The sequence below is a fragment of the Scomber japonicus genome, chromosome 12 (genome assembly GCF_027409825.1).
Source record: "Scomber japonicus isolate fScoJap1 chromosome 12, fScoJap1.pri, whole genome shotgun sequence".
Lineage (NCBI taxonomy): Eukaryota > Metazoa > Chordata > Actinopteri > Scombriformes > Scombridae > Scomber > Scomber japonicus.
This window is the reverse complement of record NC_070589.1, coordinates 22,970,544-22,989,633: the sequence shown is the minus strand read 5'-3', so window position 1 is coordinate 22,989,633 and position 19,090 is coordinate 22,970,544. Positions and strand designations below refer to the sequence as shown.

Genomic DNA, 19,090 nt, shown 5'->3' with positions numbered 1-19,090 from the left:
GTATACGTAGGTAGAGGTTGTTCCATAGAGGTGTGTTTGCTTATCTGGTTCAGCCTGTTTTCTGGTTTGTGTGCTGTGATTGGAGGCTTCAGGGTGCAGCAGGTGAAACATGAGAAGCTATTATCTACACACCTGTGAGCTACGCCCATCTTTGTACCTTGCAGTTTCTGGTGTACATGAGAAGGAAATGGCAGCGACAACTATTTCTATTGAACAAGACCAATTTAGTTGTTCGGTGTGTCTGGAGGTTTTGACAGACCCTGTGACGATCCCCTGTGGACACAGTTACTGTCATGACTGCATTGAAGACTACTGGAACAGGCCCAAGCAGAAAGGCCAGTACAGCTGCCCTCAATGCAGGCAGGTGTTCAACCCCAGACCTCTGCTGAGTAGGAATACCGTTCTGGGTGAAGTGGTGGAAAAGTTTCAACGGACCGGATTTCAAGATGCAGCTCAACACCAACCAACCAAATCTGGGGATGTGAAATGCAGCGTCTGCACAAGGAGAAAAAGCAAAGCGGTTAAATCTTGCCTTGTGTGCTCAGAGTCTTACTGTGGGACTCACTTGAGACTCCACGAAGAACATTTTCATGGGAAGGCTCATAAATTAATCCCAGCAGGTGTCGATCAGCTGAGAGAGAAGTTCTGCCCGCAACATGACAAGTTACTGAGAGGTTACTGTCGCACTGACCAGCAGGGTGTTTGTTCCCAGTGTGTTAAAGACAGACACAAGAGCCATGATGTGGTGGTAGCAGAGGACGAAAGAGCAGCACAACAGGTACGTCTGAGTATTTCATAGGATTCAGTTCAGTTGTAATAATCAATCATTCATTTATATATTCAAGGTACATTCATATTTATATTACAAGTTACCCTTTTAGTGTTGTTAAATACATATTTGAAACACACAGAGACATTAATTAATAGTATGACCTCATTTTAAAGGGTCATTCCACTGATTTTATACATGGAATGCATCAGTTTACTAGACCTAGTTGATGATAACACTCAGCATAACGTTTTCTGTGGCGCTTGAGGAAGGTCAAGCCTGAGAAAGTAACTCTGGTGGTCATAGTGACGTCATCAGGGTTATCTCATGGGAACAAAGGAGCATTCATGTCATTGGACAACAGACCTTGGTGAGAGATTGTTTGATTTTTGAGAATTTCCATGTTGTAAAAGGCCAAATCTGATAGATCAGAGCTATGTGCAAAAACATGTCATTCAAATAATAATAATAAGATAATTTCTAACATAAAACCTGTGTTGTAAACTGAGCTGTAGAGCTTGAACAATTTTGACTTATAATTGAATCAAGACTCTGTTGGGTTATGTTACCCGTTTTAAAAGGTTTTATATTTTTAAAAAACTAGTTTAAAACAGGAAAGTGAATCATTTTGAATCCATTCTATTGTCAGTAATGAGAAAAAATGAATAGAGATGCAATAGACCCTTTACTTGCATCTTTGGTGTCTCCAGATATTGAATATAGGCACTGTGAAATATGCACTAGTCCTGCAGCCATATATGCTCAGATGTTACTGTGTCAAATGTTAAGGCTGATAGACCAAAGGCCTTCCTGTGTAATCCAGTCCCTTTGAATGTAAAATCAAAACTTTCCATCTTGAAAGTCAACCATGGTGAAACACGAGCAGCCTGAGGGACTGCACTGTGTGATATTCATCTCTTCATATTTTGTATTCTCTTAGAAAAAACTCCAGGAAAGCTCTTTGAAGTCTGTGCAGAAATTGAAGGACTCAGAGAGGGAACTTAGATACATTGTCAGGTACATCAAGGTGAGTGCATTTTTAAACAAGGTGGCTTTGAATACGTTGGTGTCACTGCAGAGACTCAAAAAGTAGGGTGCACACGATTCCTGAGGAAGCGTTATCATCCACAGCACTCTACAGAGGCAGTGGTGGAGGAGAGTGAGAGGATTTTCTCCAAGCTGATCCGCTCCATAGAGAAACAAAGCTGTGAGGTGAAGGAGCTGATCAGAGTCCAGGAGAGGGCGGCTGTCAGTCAGGCTGAGGAGCTGCTGGAGAAAATACAGAAGGAGATAACTGAGCTCAGGAGGAGTGACGCTGAGCTGGAGAAGCTCTCTCACACTGAGGACCACCTTCATTTCCTTCAGGTATGGAACAAAAACCAACCTGGCCAGTAGTTTGGGAAAAGGCTTCTCCAATTGTGTTTTATATTATTTTAGGAATGAAAAGTAGTATACATTTTAGACACAAAGCCATCTTACTTGCTTTTACTGTATCCTTATTTTCACTTGTCTTAACTAAAAAACAACAGAGAGGCAACAGGACTCAGCTGCAGGGTTTAAATCAGACCTAGTGATGGAGTGGTGTACCTGTTTTAGCATCTTTTGACTCTCTAAGTTTAATGTATTAGTTTGTCAGGAACAGCGCTTATTGATGAACATATGTGTACATGCCAATGAGCCAGAATTAGCCAAAGAGGTTAATCTTTATCTGATATTAAAAGCTAACCTGAAATTAAAATCAAGCACAGCATACAGGTGTGAGAGAGTTTCAGCAAAAATGAAAAAAAAAAATCTGATGAATATAAAAGCATCAGCATGAACAGAATAAGGTAATAACCAAACATATGATAGAAAATAATTACATGTATGACATTAAAGAATACAAATTGTCCACAGAGGACACAGTCTTGGCCACTTTTGTGTATTTGTCATGTGACGTAAACTTGAGAATTACTATGAAATAAGATAAAGCAAAGTGATAAATTAAAATACTACAAAACCAGCATAAACCATACACCAACAATCATAATCATACACTGGTTTTTGACATTCCTGTATTATGAGCATGTGGTCACAGCTCTTTTTTTTCACCCTCTGTATGTATGATTGTCGGAGGATTTATTAATTTAAGTGTTGATGCTGTTACTTTGCTTTTCCACTTATTTTTATTTTCAGCCATGAGACAAAAACTGACATCTGCTGAGTTTGTAAAGTTCCTCAGATGCATTCAAGTGCTCAAGGCCATATACACATCTTATGACTATTCTGATCCTGTTGTCTTTTATTCACCTTTTAGCCATTTCCTTTTGCTTTTATGATTCATTTTTATTTTGGTGCCTTGTGTGAAGCTTTTGGTGCTTTTATTGTGCACTGACTTTTTTAAAGGTCAAGATGAATGGGGATATTTAACACAAGCCTCACTTGAGTTTGAGAGACTCAGTCAATATGATATTAGGTGTGAACAGCAGTGGGAACATCATGTACACTTTTCTGACTATTGTAAGGCTCACAGAGTGATTCCTTCCTGGTTTGTCGCTTTGCATTTAACTCAGTCTTCTCATTTGGTTGCATGTCGGCGCTGCAGAAGTGCAAGTCTCTTCACTTCCCTGCAAAGACGGTGGAGATGCCGAGTACTGATACACTTCAATATATGATGTACAAAAGCATGAGGAGAGCTCTGGCTGATCTGAAGGACACTCTGGATGAAACACTTGAGAGAGACTACAACAAGATCTCAGATAAAGGTATGTTTCTTTTACAACTGATAATGAAGATGATCTTGTTTTTAGATGTTATGAAGTGTAAATACACTACCACTGTCTTCTCTCTGCACCTCCAGTGATTTCACTGAAGGAAACAAACAGTCAAAATACCTCTGAAAAGACTAAAGGTATGTATATTTAGAAGATGTTTATTTCTAGTTAAGTTTAGTTTACCATCATATGTGTAACGTTGGTCATCGTCTACCCACCAGTAAAAGATACGAACATACCCTACAACTCAGAACCAAAGACGAGAGGCGATTATCTTCACTGTGAGTACAATTATTTCATTTTCAAATTGTTTTGTCTGTAAATTTTGAAAAATGGCGATCACAATTTTGTAGATCTTAGAGGACAGACTAAATTAATCAAATTAGCCTTATCACCTTATCAACAGTCCAAAGTGCATGTTCAGTTTACCATGAGATGAAGAAAAGCAGCATTTTTGCTTTTTGCCATGTCAGCAGTGCTGTGAGGCTGTATTTCGGCACAGCTGTACTTTAAACTAAAAGTCAATTTCATTATCCTTGCATCTCCTACACAGGATAGCTGAGGCACTTTAGCTTTGGTATTTAAAACTAAATTATTGGGCCGATTAAACATTTGACCCATGATAGTGTTAGATGGAAAACATTAATGTCTGTGCAAATCATCCAAAAGTTGCTGAGAAGTTCGACTCAGAAATACAGGAGATCACTGAAAATAGTTTAGTTTAACATCTTCTGGTAACCTTGCATGTCTGTACAAAGTTTGGTGCCAATCCATGTAGATGTTGAGGTATTTGTCTGAATAACCGAAAAATGTTACTTTGTGGTGATGATAGAAGAAAAGTCAGGGGATCTCTGAGGTCAAAAGGATTCATCCTCAGTGGAACATAGATGTCTATCACATTTCAGTCTTGACCACTGTGAGCATGTAAAGTAAAAAGAGCAGCACCCTTCTTTATATCAATGAGTAATCCGACATAATTAATCTCCTCTCTCTCTCTCAGATTACCACGACATAATCCTGGACCCCAACACAGCCAACCCATATCTGTGCTTCTCTGACAGTCGAAGAGGTGTGACCACAATTTCAGAGCTACAGCCGTACCCGGACCACCCCGATCGCTTCACCAGCTGGGCCCAGGTGCTGTGTCAAGCTGGGATGGCTGGACGCTGCTACTGGGAGGTAGAGTGGACTGGTAACGGTGGCGTTTCTATTGGTATCTGCTACAAAAACATGAGTAGGAGCGGAGGAGGGAGCGACAGCAAGCTTGGACACAACTCCAAATCCTGGAGTCTGGACTGCTCTTACTCAGTCTGCTCATTTCAGCACAACAAGCAGAGTACGACTATCGCTGCTCCCTGCTGTAAAAGGATAGGAGTGTATCTAGACTTCAGGGGTGGGATTCTATCTTTCTACAACATTTCTGACACAATGGTTTTACTCCACAAAGTCAAGACTTCATTCATCCAGCCGGTGTATCCAGGATTTTGGGTGGGATTGGGCTCTACTTTGAAGTTGTGCTCTATTTAAGTGTGAAGCTGACTGCACCCCATCCAAAGAACAACAGAGACAAAAGTTTGTGCTCAAAGCAAAGCATTTTAATAACCGTGCTAGCCCGGAGCAGCAGCAACACTTTGGTGGGAAGGTAAAGAGGTGGAGCTTAGATCTTATTGAAGGCAGCAACGTCTACACTCTGGACCTGCAGAGGGGGGGGGGGGGGGAACAAAAAAAAAACATGTTTAGAAGTGCATTTTTTATTAGAACATATAGGGTCATATGATGATCCATTGTATGAAGCTATTTATCAATAAAGTATCAATAAAACATTTAATGTCAAAGATGAACAGTTATTGCTAATAATCAACATTTAAGTTCATGGGAGAAATCCACATTTCTTTCCTGAAAGGAGTTTGGTGTTTTGAGTTATTAAAGTAAAGCATACCCAAAAGCACAGAATGTTTAGGTAATGCTTTATTTTCAGATTCTTTTTAGGTTCATTTTATAAAACACATTTCTGGAAATCCTCAATGTAATTTGCAGGTATTTAACTGTTAATTTCTCAGATTTAAAGTATAGTGGTGGTACTTGGTACAAAGAAAAAAATGGAACAAATGTTTCAGTCTAATTGTTAATTAGTATTAGTATAGACATATTAGATTCTTAATCTATTTAATAAGTACATTTCCTAAATACAACTACATTACATAACTATTTTAGGGAAATTTTAACGAATGTTAAAAACTACATATCCTTCTATAAAATGTGCTAATAATTAACTATTAAATACTTGAAAATTACAAAAATTATTGGTGTGAAATTAAGAGGTGTTTAGGTTTTAATTGGAAAGTTGTTGCTGAAATTCTTGGCCCAATCTGAATGTAGTGGAAGTGAATGAAATTGCATGTGATGATTCACTGCACTGGAAAATTACTTTTTCCCCAGTTTCTTTAGAGACCACGACACACTCAATATTTTACATGGGCAGTCTCTTCAGTGAGAAGTAGTTCCAATAACAACTTCTCAGTGAGTTACAGAGACACTGACTCTGAAAAGATGCTGTTAAATTTTAAGTTTTTAAAAAATGCTATCAACACCACAGATGAAACTCCATTAAGCTCTATTGTACCGAGTTGATGACAGAGACAAATCTCAACAGCTCAGCTGATGAAATCAAAACTATATGAAGTCTGATACCAAGAGGGATGAGTGAGAAATGTTTGCATCATTTGGGTGAGCTGATTCTTTAATGGCATCAGCTTTCTGGTAGGTACACAGGTGAAAGTGATTGTTACTTACAAAGTCCTCAAACTTGGTGATCTCCTCCTCAAGAATGTCAGTTCCAACTTTGTCGTCCTCAACGACGCAGTTGATCTGCAGCTTCTTGATGCCGTAACCCACTGGCACCAGTTTGGATGCTCCCCACAGGAGCCCATCCATCTGCACTGTGCGCACGCACTCCTCCAGCTTCGCCATATCTGTCTCATCGTCCCACTAAAGGAAACAGATGAAAACGAAAGCCATAAAAAAGACATGAAAACCCAGGAGTGTGTAGCCAACCTCTACAAGTGTTTACAATCAGATTCAATGACGCAGCAGCATATAATGAAAAATATCTATTTGGCTGAATCATTTAAAAGAATTAAGATAGAAATTCATTTAAAAACGCCCATGTCCTTTTTAATTCATCTTCTGCCAAATAACTGAATCATTGACTAATACATTCATGGCCTCACTCAAATCTACAAAGACATTTTAGTAACTTCACTTACATTTTTAAACAACTGTAGTTTGCCTTCAAAGTACGACTGCAATTGATTTAGCATTAGGACTGCGACTAACAACTGTTTCCATTATCTATTAATCTGTTGACATCTTCATATGTCTTTATTTTAACCATCCAACAGTCCAAAACCCAAAGATATAAGTTTACTCTCATGTATAACAAAGTAAATCATTAAATCACATTTGAGAAGCTGAATACCATTATATTTTTAAACCATATTTATGTTTGGTAGTGGTAAAAAAAAAAGAAGACAATTACGCATTTCAAAATAGTTGCTGATCAATTTTCTGATGTATTGTAGCTCTAATTAGCATATTAATGTGAACTGGATTATATAACAGTGTGGGTGGTATTAATACGTACAGGCTTGACGTCCAGCAGGATGGACGACTTGGCGATCAGGGTGGGTTTCTTGGCCTTCTTGGCTGCATATGCATCCAGGCGCTCCTGCTTAAGGCGTGCTGCCTCATCATCATCAGAATCACTACCGAACAGGTCTACGTCGTCGTCATCATCATCATCATCATCACCGTTTACCTGTTGCACTGGAGCAGCCTGGTCAAGATAATGGGAACAAAAACACCACAGAACAAAATAAATGCCTTTTTCAGACATTTGTATAGTAGATACAGTGCAACCCAAAAGTCTGACACCACGTTGAAAATCTTCAATATTTAACCACATAAACTTGGGAATCATCAAAAACAGCAGAAACATTTAAAAAAAAACAAGAAGTTATGACATGTAAAATGAAAAATAAATGTAAGATTCTGCTGTTTCTAGTTCAGCAGTAAAATTTAAGAAAATCTCTGGCATTGACCAATTTAACTCCTTTGTACAAAAGCTCAGATTTCATTGAACTTTATAATTTTCTCCACATTTGATCTACTCAACAGAGTAGTTATAAATATGGCTGTGCCTCAAGTGTCTAACAGATTATTGCTTACAAAGCAACACTGTGATGGTGGGAACAGAACTGTGTCAAAAGTCACACTGTTATTCTAAAGCTTTCCCAGTGTCAAATCATGGTTAGACTCACTGTCTCTAAAAAGGGGGGGCAGTGCAGGGATCTCTAAAACACTTTGCAGAAACTGGATCAGTTTATCCAAAGCACAATCAGGCAAATCAAATGTGACCACACCATCAGAAGATCAATACATCAAGCTTAGTTCCCTGAGAGATAGAAAAGTAACTTCATCACAGAATTATACAATTTAATAAATAAAAAAACATAAGCCTCAAATCAGCAAAAGTACTGTCAAAAAAAGGCTGTCATGCATGTTCCCATGAATCCAAGTTTGAGATTTATGGCAGCAACAGAGGAGTGGATGTGAGGAGACGAACAAGAGAAAGAATGATAACAGTGTATCAAACTAACTGTGAAACATGTTGGTGGGATTATTCAAGTTTGGGGATGTTCTGCCTACTGGAATTGGACAGCTGCAAAAAATTGACTAAACCCTGACCCAGGAACAGCACCACTCCATTCTTTAGGATCATGCTGTAGCCTCTGATTTGCATCTTTAAGGCGCAGGAATACTACTTGAATGCCAAAGAGTCCTGACTGTGCCTGACCACACTACAACCACCTGACCTCAACCCTACTGAACATTTATGGTCACACATGAAGACTGGGAAAGCCAAATGTTCTGTGACATCAAGTTATGCTGGGAAAGCGTGTCATCAGGTTTTGCATAAAAGCAGGACAAACCAAATACTAAGATGTTCTGAAATTCATGTTTATTTCTCAAAGATACATTTCACTCAATTTGTTAAGCTGATGATGCCATTATTTTTAATAAGGGAAACAAACGCAAAATTGAGGTGTCTTGAATAGGGGTCTAAGACTTTTGTGGACTGTGTGTGTCATTATCTACCTTAGCACAAGGGACGGCTGCTGATGCAGGACTTCTTTCCAGTGTAGCCACTCTGGTCTCCAGTTTTTGCAGGGCTGCTCTCATCTCCTCCACCACTAACATGTAAACACAGCATGAAAAGTAAAGTATAAGTCGTGTGTTACCGTAACAAGGAAGCAAAAGCTCTGGGATGTGTACAAACTAAACACAAACGCACCTTTGTGCAGAGTATTGTTCTCCAGCTCCAAGCTCTTCATGCGAGAGGTCAGCTCGTGGTCTCCTCCTGCATGTGAAGAGGACTGCGGGAAAATAAATAGAGTAATTAGTAAATGTCACGTTGATGATCAGGGACGAAATGGTAACAAAGCATCCAAGTTGAGATCCAATCAAAGCCTGAAGTGAAGAAGCAAGCAATAAAAATAAAAAAGTGGTCAAAGTGATGGCGATGTTTAAAAAATAAAAACCATGCAAGAAATGCTCAAAACTATTTCACAACAATGATTTGAATGAACGTCACACACAATTCTGATGTTAAAATCAACTTAGTCGATTCTCACACCAACATGCGTCAATTGTTATTTCTTTAAAACAAATCTGCAAAAAACTGTCAACTGTGTAGATGTAACGAAGTGGAAGGAATATATTTTATACGGGAAAATTTGCGTTTTGATTGTAACTGACAGCAAATTAGTCACAATAATAAATGACACATTATGAATGGGTAACTGGCAGTTTTGCCCCCGTTTCAACCAAAAGCTCCTGGTACTTTGAATCCAGAGGAGCTAATCTCAGGAACTAAAAGTCCTCACTGTGAAGTCCTGTTTACGTTTCCACTGCGTCAAAGGAACCAGGTAAGATTATGCAAATTAGCCCATGACGAATAAAAAGTGATGTGTTGTTTGAAAAAGTATTAATGCATTGTCCTGTTGTTCCTCATTTACTGTTGTAAGCCTCAGATGTTTGAGTTGGATGTAATGAATGAGAAGGACAAACGCAGAGGAGGAAAATAAAACTGGGAAAAAAAAGAGCGCCGGTCTCGACAATAAATCATCTGTTATTTTTGCTTTAGAACGTCAACGCCATGAAACAGTCAGAAAATTAAACTTTTATTTCTCTCTTTCACAGGCTTCGCTCGGTCTACCGCGGCTCCCTCTCAGGGAGCTGACAAAGCATAACTTTACTTTTAACATTAACAAATAATGAGAAATGTCATTCCCCACCCTAATAGATACTAGAGTACTGTACAAGTTGAGGCAGCTGTCCCCATGCAGAGGAAGGCAGCTTCAACTTGCCCCCAAGCAGAGGGAACCCTGGTCCCTGTGGTGCAAACACAGGTGAAGAAACCGCAAAAGGTTCCTAGTTCCCTGGGAAAGTTCCTGCGGTGGAAACGGGGCTTATGGTGCCTAAATGAATGCAGGATGGTGATGCGGTGGTGCAGGATGAGACATCTTAGTGGTGTGGTTACAGTAGCACACTCCATGTCAGGCAGCAGCAGACACAGGCAGCACACTGAGCTGTCTGTCTCAGCCATGCAGTGTTCCTGGGCCTGAGCAGCAAACATGCTTAAGAGGACTTACGTTTCTGTGCTGCCGTTTCTGCTGGCGCCCTTTGGCCTGCTGCAGGGCCGTTTTCACCTGCACCCATTAAGGTACGGGGGTGAAGGTGAGAGGAGGAAGACAGGAAGGAAACAAAGACCAAGATGAAAGAGAAAAGTAGAGGTTGTAGGTAGGCAGTCAGATGCTACACATGCTACAGTACGAACAGCTTCAGTCATCAGTAATGGGTTAGAAATGGATTTGAAAAATAAGAAATGGGATGAAACATACATTATTTTCAACATCTTGAATAACATTATGTTAAAGAGATCTTGAGTGCAACATTTTGGAGAATTAACAGACCCTGCACCTGTGTTAGGTCACAGCTTCGGTTTTACAGCCTAGTAAATGTGTGGAATGTAAATAAACCCCCTCAATGCAGCTGTTTGCAGAAAACAAGCACTGAGAAAACTACTGAGGGCAATAAAACAATCTTTGTGGTTTGGATGAAATTATTCATACACAGAAATGTTGACTTCAAGATTAAAAAAAGAAAGAAAAAAAAAAAAGTTGCAGCAGCATCTCAAACTTGAGATGCACGGATCCAACTTTTTCTCTCCCAATACAGTTTCTGATATCTGAACTCAGGCTGTCTGTTGATACGGATTCCTGATCTAATACCTGTGCTGCTCTTGTTCCCCCGCACATTTAAATGCGTGGAATCTCATTGGGATCATTTTTATGTGTAAATGAGACCAGGGACTGCTGTGGGGCTAAAAATGGAGTGTTCCTGTCAATGCTTTTTTGTGTGTGCAAAGACAACCACATTCATCTGGCAAACAAAATGCTGCTGCAAAGACAAACACACAAGCAACAGAGTGGAATGAAGATAATGAAAGTAAGCAAGCAGAAAAAGGATGAACATCTCTCAAAAGGGAGAATTAGCTGTTTTAATTATTGTAGTTTTTAGGACTTAATTGAGCTTAAAACTCTCATAAGAGTTACAGTTTGAACAGCTATTCCCCTCTTTCAGGGCTGGTACACAAACACTAGTGAGTACAGTCCTGCCACTTCAGGGGATTGAGGACTGTGGTTCACTTGTAGTACAGTACTCACTCCGTTTAGGGACTGCTGGATATTCTGTCTGGATTTAGCAATGTCCTGCAGGATGGCATTAACTTCTGTCTCCTGCAAGTGTGTGTGGGTAAATCAGCGATGAAAGCGAGAGCAGTGACACAGACAGGAAGCAGCATGCCCAACAGACAAGAGCAGGATGACACAAACTCAACATTCAGAGTGACACTGTTAATCAATGGAAAATGGGTGATGATGCCAAATGTAACATTTAAAAAAGGACAAGCAGTCAGAAGCAAATAAATGTGAGCTTGGGGTTTACTTAAATATTACTGACGTTGCAAAATAAAAAGGTTACATGTGACATGAGATGGTAAGAGTACACAAACTCACAATGATAACCTGACCTAAAAGTCATGTGGTGCAGCTGTCATTTTCCCCCATAGAGTCCTGAAATGTGAACTACTTTTGACCGGAGAAGGAGGCCAAGCATAATCAAGAAGTGTTGACAGTGTGGTCTGTGGATTATCTTCAGGTAACTACAGCAGTGTCTCTGGAAAGACGTGTAACCACCATTGTGTTTGTGCATATGCAGACATTTCAGAGGCAGATGTCTAAAAATCTTTGCGCAGAACAAAGTTTTTCTGCATGACTTGACATAAACAAGGGTGAGACAAAACTGATTAGATTTTTGTGACTTGATGATACTGACATGTCTTTCCATTCTTTCCCAGGCCTGTGTGGAAACTCTCGTAGCTGCTGCACACAATCTGAGTAGCAGAGGCAGCTGCCAAACCACCTGACCCCTCTCACTTCTAAATCGAGTGGCTTAACTCACATGCGCACAGCTGCTGAGCACTGTGACTGACGGTGATGTAACTACTGCTTAAACCAATAGGCCAGTGACTGACAGGGCAGCAGGCAGCCGCTGACAGGCTGAAGAGGTGTCACACATGAGAGTACTGGACATTTAAAGACTGTGATGAGGACTGAAAATAAAAAGGTTTGTAGAAGGAACACTGATCGGGTTGATATGCATTTTAAAAAGTCTTGGGCTGCTTATAAAAAGCAAAGCTATCAAAAGAAGATAAAGAGATGAGAATACGTTTTGGATTAAAAATATATTTTCTCACCTGCTGTGTAGAGGGGCCATTTGCTCCCTCGTAGAAGCGTTTTTCAGCCTCATCGTAACGGTGTTTGTCAAACCAGACGTTCTCTGTGGCGAGGCACTGTACTCCGCTCATGTTGGTACTAAGGAAGGAAAGTGATAAATGCAGTTGAAATTAGACAATGCAAAAAAAAACAAACCCACAAAACTGATCAGTGTTAGCAAAATGATCTGCTAAAAACAGCCATGAGCAGGTCTATAGCTGGCACAATCAGTGACAGGAAATGATTTTAATTAGACACTTGACCAGGATGCTGTATATTACAGGTTACGACATGCACAGCCACAGATGGAGTAGTGGGTGGAATAGGGAGAGACAAATCAAAACGTAACACACAGTCAGTTTCTGTCATATATAGACAGCTGATAGGACAATAACAGGTGGTTTCAAAAACACAAGCGACAATGAAAAACCGGGTTATACAGTCACAGCCAACAGTCTGCGTACATGCTTTTCACCTCCCCTCCTCATTTTTGCTGATGGGTTTCTGCAGCAGATAAGCATCTACACATTCCTCAGTGAAAACAGAGTTGCTTCGTCTGCAAACTCTGGATTATCAAAACAAAAGGCTGCTCGCTGCCAGCCAACAGCCCCGCGTTAGTCAGAGCACTGTAGTTCCCCTTTATGCTACGATTATCAAAGCACAAGGAAAACAAGACTGTACATTGCTATGTGTTGTACATTATAACTTATGCGAAACTGACACAAATCACACTAGTCAAGAAATGACCATGATTTTAAAAAAAAAAGAAAAAAGAATTAAAAAAAATACACTAGTAAGCAAAACTGAAAAACGCCAAACAAAAATGCAGACAGACAACAAAATAATCAATTAAATAATCCAAAAACACAGATCATGTCTCTCCCATTCCCTGTGTGAGAGGTGTCATACTTGACCCATCTGGGCTTGCTTTCCGTCTCAGAGAAGCCTCTCTTCCTCTGCGTTGGCCCCCTGCTGCCTTTGCCCCCCTTCTCGTTCTCAGAGGAGGTGCGGCTGCGACCTCTACTGTAACGGCGGTTAGGGGTACCAGAGGATTTCACAGTGGGGACAGAGTGAGACTGATCCTGCTGATGTTGGGTGCGTCTGGAGAAGACTCTGGTGTTTGGGCTCTTCGGAGAGGATGAGAGCTGTCCGTTGGAGGCAAGTCGCCGTTGGTAGTTGCTTTCAGCCTGATCGAAGGAGCTGCGGTTGAGCCAGACTGACTCTGCCTGCATGCCCCTGAAGGTGGGGCTTTGGCCATAGGAGCTGCACTCATCTTCAGCACCAGAGCTCGGGTTCTCCGACTGGGACCAACGCTTTTGGCGCCGCAGTTTCCCAAACTGCACGTTGTCTCCACTGAAGATGCTCCTCTCCTGAACAGGAGCGTTACCCTGTATGGGGGACCCAACTGGTATTGCGTGCTGAGGGGCTCGTCCTTGCTTTGTGTTTGGCCAAATGGGATCCATTTCTCTATAAAGGGGTCTCTTCTCTCACTTTTATGTCACGTTTATGGAGGAGAGAAAAGAAGCAACAGGTGGAAGCTAGGGCCATTAGTTTTGGGTGAAGTTAGCGTCACAACAGGTAGTTGCTGGTTAGGGGCATCAGAGAAAGCATTTCTGAAGCTCTTAAATCAGCTGACATATGATGCCAATGTGGTCTTTATGGTCAAGCAACATTTGATTGATCAAAAAGCTTTATTTAGTCCCGAAAATGTAAATTAGTGTGTATTTCCCTTTAGAGGAATAGCTCAGAATGAGCTTACCTGCATATTAGGAACAGTCAAATTAACCTCCTTATATGCTTTTAGTATTTGGAATAAAAGTTAATTGATCAATCTCACATTGGACTTTCAAACTGCAAAACCAAAATAAACAATGCAAAAACATAATTTATGTAACAAATGACAGGTGAGGATGGTCAACATTTATGTTAGGTGACTGCAGTGTTTCCTCAGTATTTAGTTGAAATCCAGACTAATAGGTGTGTGCAAACACTTTTGATTTGATTTTAAGATTCATAAACATCTTAAAACAACAATCTTAACCTGAAAGAAACCAAGTAACTTCTACCCTGACGATGACAGCTGTGGTACAAAACTAGAACAAGGCCGTCTCTTCAAACACACCACAGCTGTGTCCAATTAACGAGGAAACACTGTATGCATAAAATATTACAAGATGTTTCTTTTGAAACATCAAAAAAAACCTCAAACCTGTGCAACAGTCTGGCTCACCTGCGTTTTGGCATGCTGGAGAATAATGTACGCTCCCTATTGTGAAATGGGATATTTAAACAATTCAAAGTATTACAAAGTTTCACAAAAGACATTTTTCTGACAGCTGTATTGTCTTGTCAAGCAAACATCACATCAAGAAAAACCCAGTCACTTTTACATGCATTTATCTTTTCCTGAAAATAAGAAACTACATCATAAAAACAAAACTTGTTTCAACAAGTTGCCATTTATTAGGTACACCTTGATAAATCCTTTGTTCATCTTTTAGTCATTTTGGAAACTGATGTTTTGTGGTGCTGATAAATTTTATTGTTTTACATATTGGTGATTAAAGTATGTTGTCCTCCTTGTGGCTGAAAGAATCAGCTGATTGACAGAAAAATATCATGCAACCAGCTCTACCACCTTCACAAAAGAGAGAACAATATGACCTAAATGATGTAGGATTTGTTGCAGGTGTGCCTAATAGATTGGCAATTGGGGGTGCTGCAATTATTTCATCAGGAGATCTGGACATGAGTGAGAGCATCAGCTGAAAAGCAGCTTCATCATCAAAACTCACCTTTAATAGCTGGAATAGGAAGCTAATATCCAACAGAAACAATAAGAGACAATACAAAAATCCTCATAAATAATCTTTCATTTAAAAAAAACAAAAAAACCTACAATTTATTTCATGTTAGAGGAATGCAACCTAACCCAAACTATAATGAATATCTGGGGCAAGTTTTCACATTATACAGCAAACTTCAAATGTCACATGACAAAGAAATAAGTTACTTCAAATTAAGGAGACAAAAATAATTGTTCAACTCAAACATTTTGTCATTTGGGATTCACTGACAGGCAATGGGGAGAGTTAAAGTAATAATGACAGTAACACATCGTGTTGTGTTCATCTGTTGCTCGACACATCAAGTTTTTTTTTTTGACAGCGGCACCAACTTGTAGCTCCGTTAACCACGTGGCGCTGAAAAAATGTTTAGTTTCAAAACATTTTACAGGTTTTACAAACAGTACACTTTCTTTTATACTCCAGCTCGTAAAACAACAACTTTATTTCACTTACTCTTGGCTTTATTCGACGTTTTATGGCTCGGTAGCCGTCCCTTTTGCGTGCTGCCTCGGCTGTAATCCGACGGGGAAGAGAACTCGCATTAACGGACCGCTGCTATTCTTCACTCACAGACGGGGGGTGTGTCTTTAGTTTTACTCGACTTTATCTGTAATTTCTTCGTATATAAAGTATTTACGAGTATGTATTAGCATAAAACCTCACAACAAAACAAGTGCTTATGTATGGGCCCAGGAAACTAAAAGGAATTAGCGTATTTGCTCGTATTTACATCGTACTTGTAGAGTGGTACGATCCATTTGTACCAAAGACTCAATTTCCCAAGATTCCTTGCGTACAAGCGACTCGGACCCATTCATGACGTTTGGAGCGTTTTGACCATGGTTTTGACCGTTTTGACAGGCTGAAGGGCCCATCCTCTGACATAACTATGATTTAAAGTGATACAATAGTTTACATATTACTACTTACCCTATTTAAAATGTAATAAATAATGCAACTATTTGAATTGCATACAGTAATGTAACTTATTACATTATTATTTATTTATTATTTTGTATTACTTTTCAAATATTTTAACTAATGTTTTCAGTGTTAGGGTAAGTGTACTCCTTAAGCTCACCAAAATCTAAGTTCAGGTGTTTTACATGGATACTGACATGATTTATAAATGAGATCATTTCTTATAAACAAAGATGTATCTCTCATTTGGAAAGATTTTGGAATATAAAATAAATATATTTTATGAGAAAGTCAAAAGTCTGACATGGGATTAATTGGCACTGTGAAACCATTTAAGCCCACGTCATGATGTACTTTTAACACATTTAAAAAGTTGATTTTAAAGAATTAAAAACAGCAATATTTGTATTCAGTAACAATTTAAATATTAAAAAATGAGGGGAAAACCCTCCTGAGCAAAATCTTAAAAGTCTGACTTCAGATGTAACCCCCTTTGTAACCATCAACATTTTCATAAGTAACTGTAATTCAACTATACATTTTTCTCTCAGTAGCGGTAACAGATAACATTTACATTTATTTTGTAGTTAAATTACAGAAAACCGTTAAATGTAACTAGTTAGTTATCTTTTGACTCTCTGTGTTTACAAGCGGATCTCTGTCACTGCATACCTTAAAATGATCCTGCTCAAAACAATATTCCACACTTAACATAACCATACCCCAAAACATACCCCCCCCCCCCCCCCAAAAAAAAAAAAAAAAACATACCCCAAAAAAAAAAAAAACACATACCCCAAAACTCACAAACATTGAGTTTAATTTTGGAGCCATATATTTGTCCTTCCTTGTCCTGCAGAGGGCAGACTGGTCGAACCTATTTGAACAGATTATAAATCCTCCAGAAAAAAGTATAGGCCTACAAGGCAACTATATAGCCCTTGGGAGTATTTTGTACTAATAGATTGGATATATTAGAGTTGGTACATTTGGATTTATTTTTAATTTAATCAGAATGTGTCAGAATGTATCCCAGAATGTATCTCAAAACTCGTTGCTTGTTAAAGCTGGGTCTAATGTGCATCTAGTGTGTTCTCTTGGCTCAGGAAGTGCTATCTAAATTTCGTTATATTGTTGTCTGACCCTCAATATAATGACAATAAAACTACTAATCTAATCTTTATAATAGATTTTTTTTTCTTTATTCTTCGCTACTCTACTTTTGAAATCATTCTATGAATCAAATATATTATTAAATCTATTGTTGATGTTGTTGCTGTTGTTGTTCCAAAACACTCAGAGGTCTGACAGATGATGAATAATTGGTAGCTGGTTAAAAGGTTGGATTTTACATAACATGCAGGTTTTTTTTTTCTTTTTTCTTTTTGTTTTGATTTCTCTCCTAAAATGTATTTTTCGTTAATCTATAACAGAATCACTTCATATTGTCTCAACAGTCAAATCTCTAAAAAGGTAAACAAACACACAAAAACTCCAACACATCACCATCAACTATACGTTAGATGGCCATCTATCTGATAAATCAAATATATTGATAAGCCTTGGTCAACACATCGGTAACATTGCAGTTACACAAACACAATATAGCTGCAGTTGGGTGACAAATTAAAGGAAAAACTGGTACAGGTCTGAATGCTTGACCCCTATACAGTAAGGAGATCTGCTGGCTCTATTATGCTGTGGGGGGCATTTTGTTGGCATGGTTTGGGTTCACTTGTCCTCATAGAGTGAAGAATCAATACAAACTTGTTCTGGATGATCACCTTTATCCTACGATGACACATTTCTATCCTGATAGGAGTGGTCTCTTGCAGGATAACAATACGCCCCATCCATAGCACCAGGGGTCACTGAATGGTTTGATGAGTATGAAAATGATGTGAATGATATGTTATTGTCTCACAGTCATCAGATTTCAACCCAACTGAACATTTATGGGACTTTGGACCGATGTGTTGGACAAAGCTATCCAACACCATCTCTTTAAAGTTGTCACCCATTTGTAAGAAGTCTGTAATTCATAGCAGGATTTTATTCAGGGCTAATAATACAGCAGCTCTGATACAATTGTATCTCTCTCTACCAGGAGTGGGGATCGAACCCACGAGGACATTTGTCCATTGGATCTTAAGTCCAACGCCTTAACCTCTCGGCCATCCTGGTTATGAATGTGGATGTCTCATGCAACATTTTCCTGTGTTTTGACCTCTTGTCCCAGAGATTTCAGTTCATTAAGAGACCTGAAATTGGTCGTCAGAAACAAATATCTTTCACAGAAGTATGAAAAGAAAATTTACAGTGAAAACAAATATTTTGCAAAATAAAAATCTCAAAAGAAATATGATAGATATACTGATAGATAAGAGACCGATACAGATGTCAAAATTAACAGCATGAGTTCTTAAATGTTTTCTGTGAAATGGAGATTGAAGAGTAACTCTTGACTTCTGACAGCTTCCAATATCAGATGTAAGAAAGCTGTGAGAAGTCAGGCTGCTGAACTGAGATAACCCCTCATTACAAGAAAAGGGCTCGGTCTTATCATCTGACTTCTGTGAAGCAAAGCATGTATCAGTAGAGGGATCTGAACCCACAATAACATTGCATATCCATTAAATCGAACCAGAATCACACTCAACAATTTTGGTGAAGGCAAACTGGAAAAGTAGCGAGAGGCATGTTAGGACAAATTGTGAAGTTGTCATTCAGGTTGTGGAGATGTCATTCTGTGCTGCATTTTTAAAACTGAAAGCAAGGCTTGTCCTCTATGATGTACGAAAAAGCGGGTAAGCATGCAGCATCATTAAAAATTTTGAAACATCTATCTAGGTTTTCTTGGAAGGAGTTCAACAACATAATCCTGTCGATTGACTGTTTCAT

The 19,090-nt window shown here is 39.1% G+C and overlaps 2 protein-coding genes and 1 non-coding gene across 5 annotated transcripts; 1 reads left to right on the top strand and 2 right to left on the bottom strand.

Annotated features, from left to right (window-relative positions):
- The first annotated feature begins 187 nt into the window (after positions 1 to 187).
- On the top strand, positions 188 to 5,227 carry LOC128369676 (tripartite motif-containing protein 16-like protein). The gene is made up of 7 exons (XM_053330755.1): positions 188 to 778; positions 1,710 to 1,796; positions 1,850 to 2,134; positions 3,354 to 3,513; positions 3,609 to 3,659; positions 3,744 to 3,803; positions 4,523 to 5,227. The coding sequence occupies exons 1-7, from the start codon at positions 188 to 190 to the stop codon at positions 5,047 to 5,049; spliced, it is 1,761 nt and encodes a 586-aa protein (XP_053186730.1). The 3' UTR covers positions 5,050 to 5,227.
- eef1da (eukaryotic translation elongation factor 1 delta a (guanine nucleotide exchange protein)) lies at positions 5,096 to 15,820 on the bottom strand. Of its 3 annotated transcripts, XM_053329357.1 has the most exons (8): positions 15,722 to 15,820; positions 12,401 to 12,518; positions 10,236 to 10,292; positions 8,876 to 8,957; positions 8,680 to 8,774; positions 7,166 to 7,357; positions 6,316 to 6,510; positions 5,096 to 5,218 (listed from the first exon to the last, which is right to left on the bottom strand). In XM_053329357.1, exons 2-8 carry the CDS (start codon positions 12,509 to 12,511, stop codon positions 5,180 to 5,182), a joined length of 771 nt encoding a protein of 256 aa, XP_053185332.1. In that variant the 5' UTR covers positions 12,512 to 12,518; positions 15,722 to 15,820; the 3' UTR covers positions 5,096 to 5,179. The 3 variants fall into 3 exon arrangements, with proteins under 3 accessions (XP_053185332.1, XP_053185333.1, XP_053185334.1); XM_053329358.1 differs by lacking the exon at positions 10,236 to 10,292; XM_053329359.1 differs by lacking the exons at positions 5,096 to 5,218; positions 6,316 to 6,510; positions 7,166 to 7,357; ... (2 more) ...; positions 10,236 to 10,292; positions 12,401 to 12,518 and adding exons at positions 13,182 to 13,909; positions 14,650 to 14,685; positions 15,215 to 15,236 and having other exon boundaries at positions 15,722 to 15,792.
- Positions 15,821 to 18,290: 2,470 nt separating this feature from the next.
- On the bottom strand, positions 18,291 to 18,373 carry trnal-uaa (transfer RNA leucine (anticodon UAA)). Its single transcript has one exon. It is a non-coding gene; the product is annotated as a tRNA-Leu (tRNA).
- Between the last annotated feature and the right edge of the window lie 717 nt (positions 18,374 to 19,090).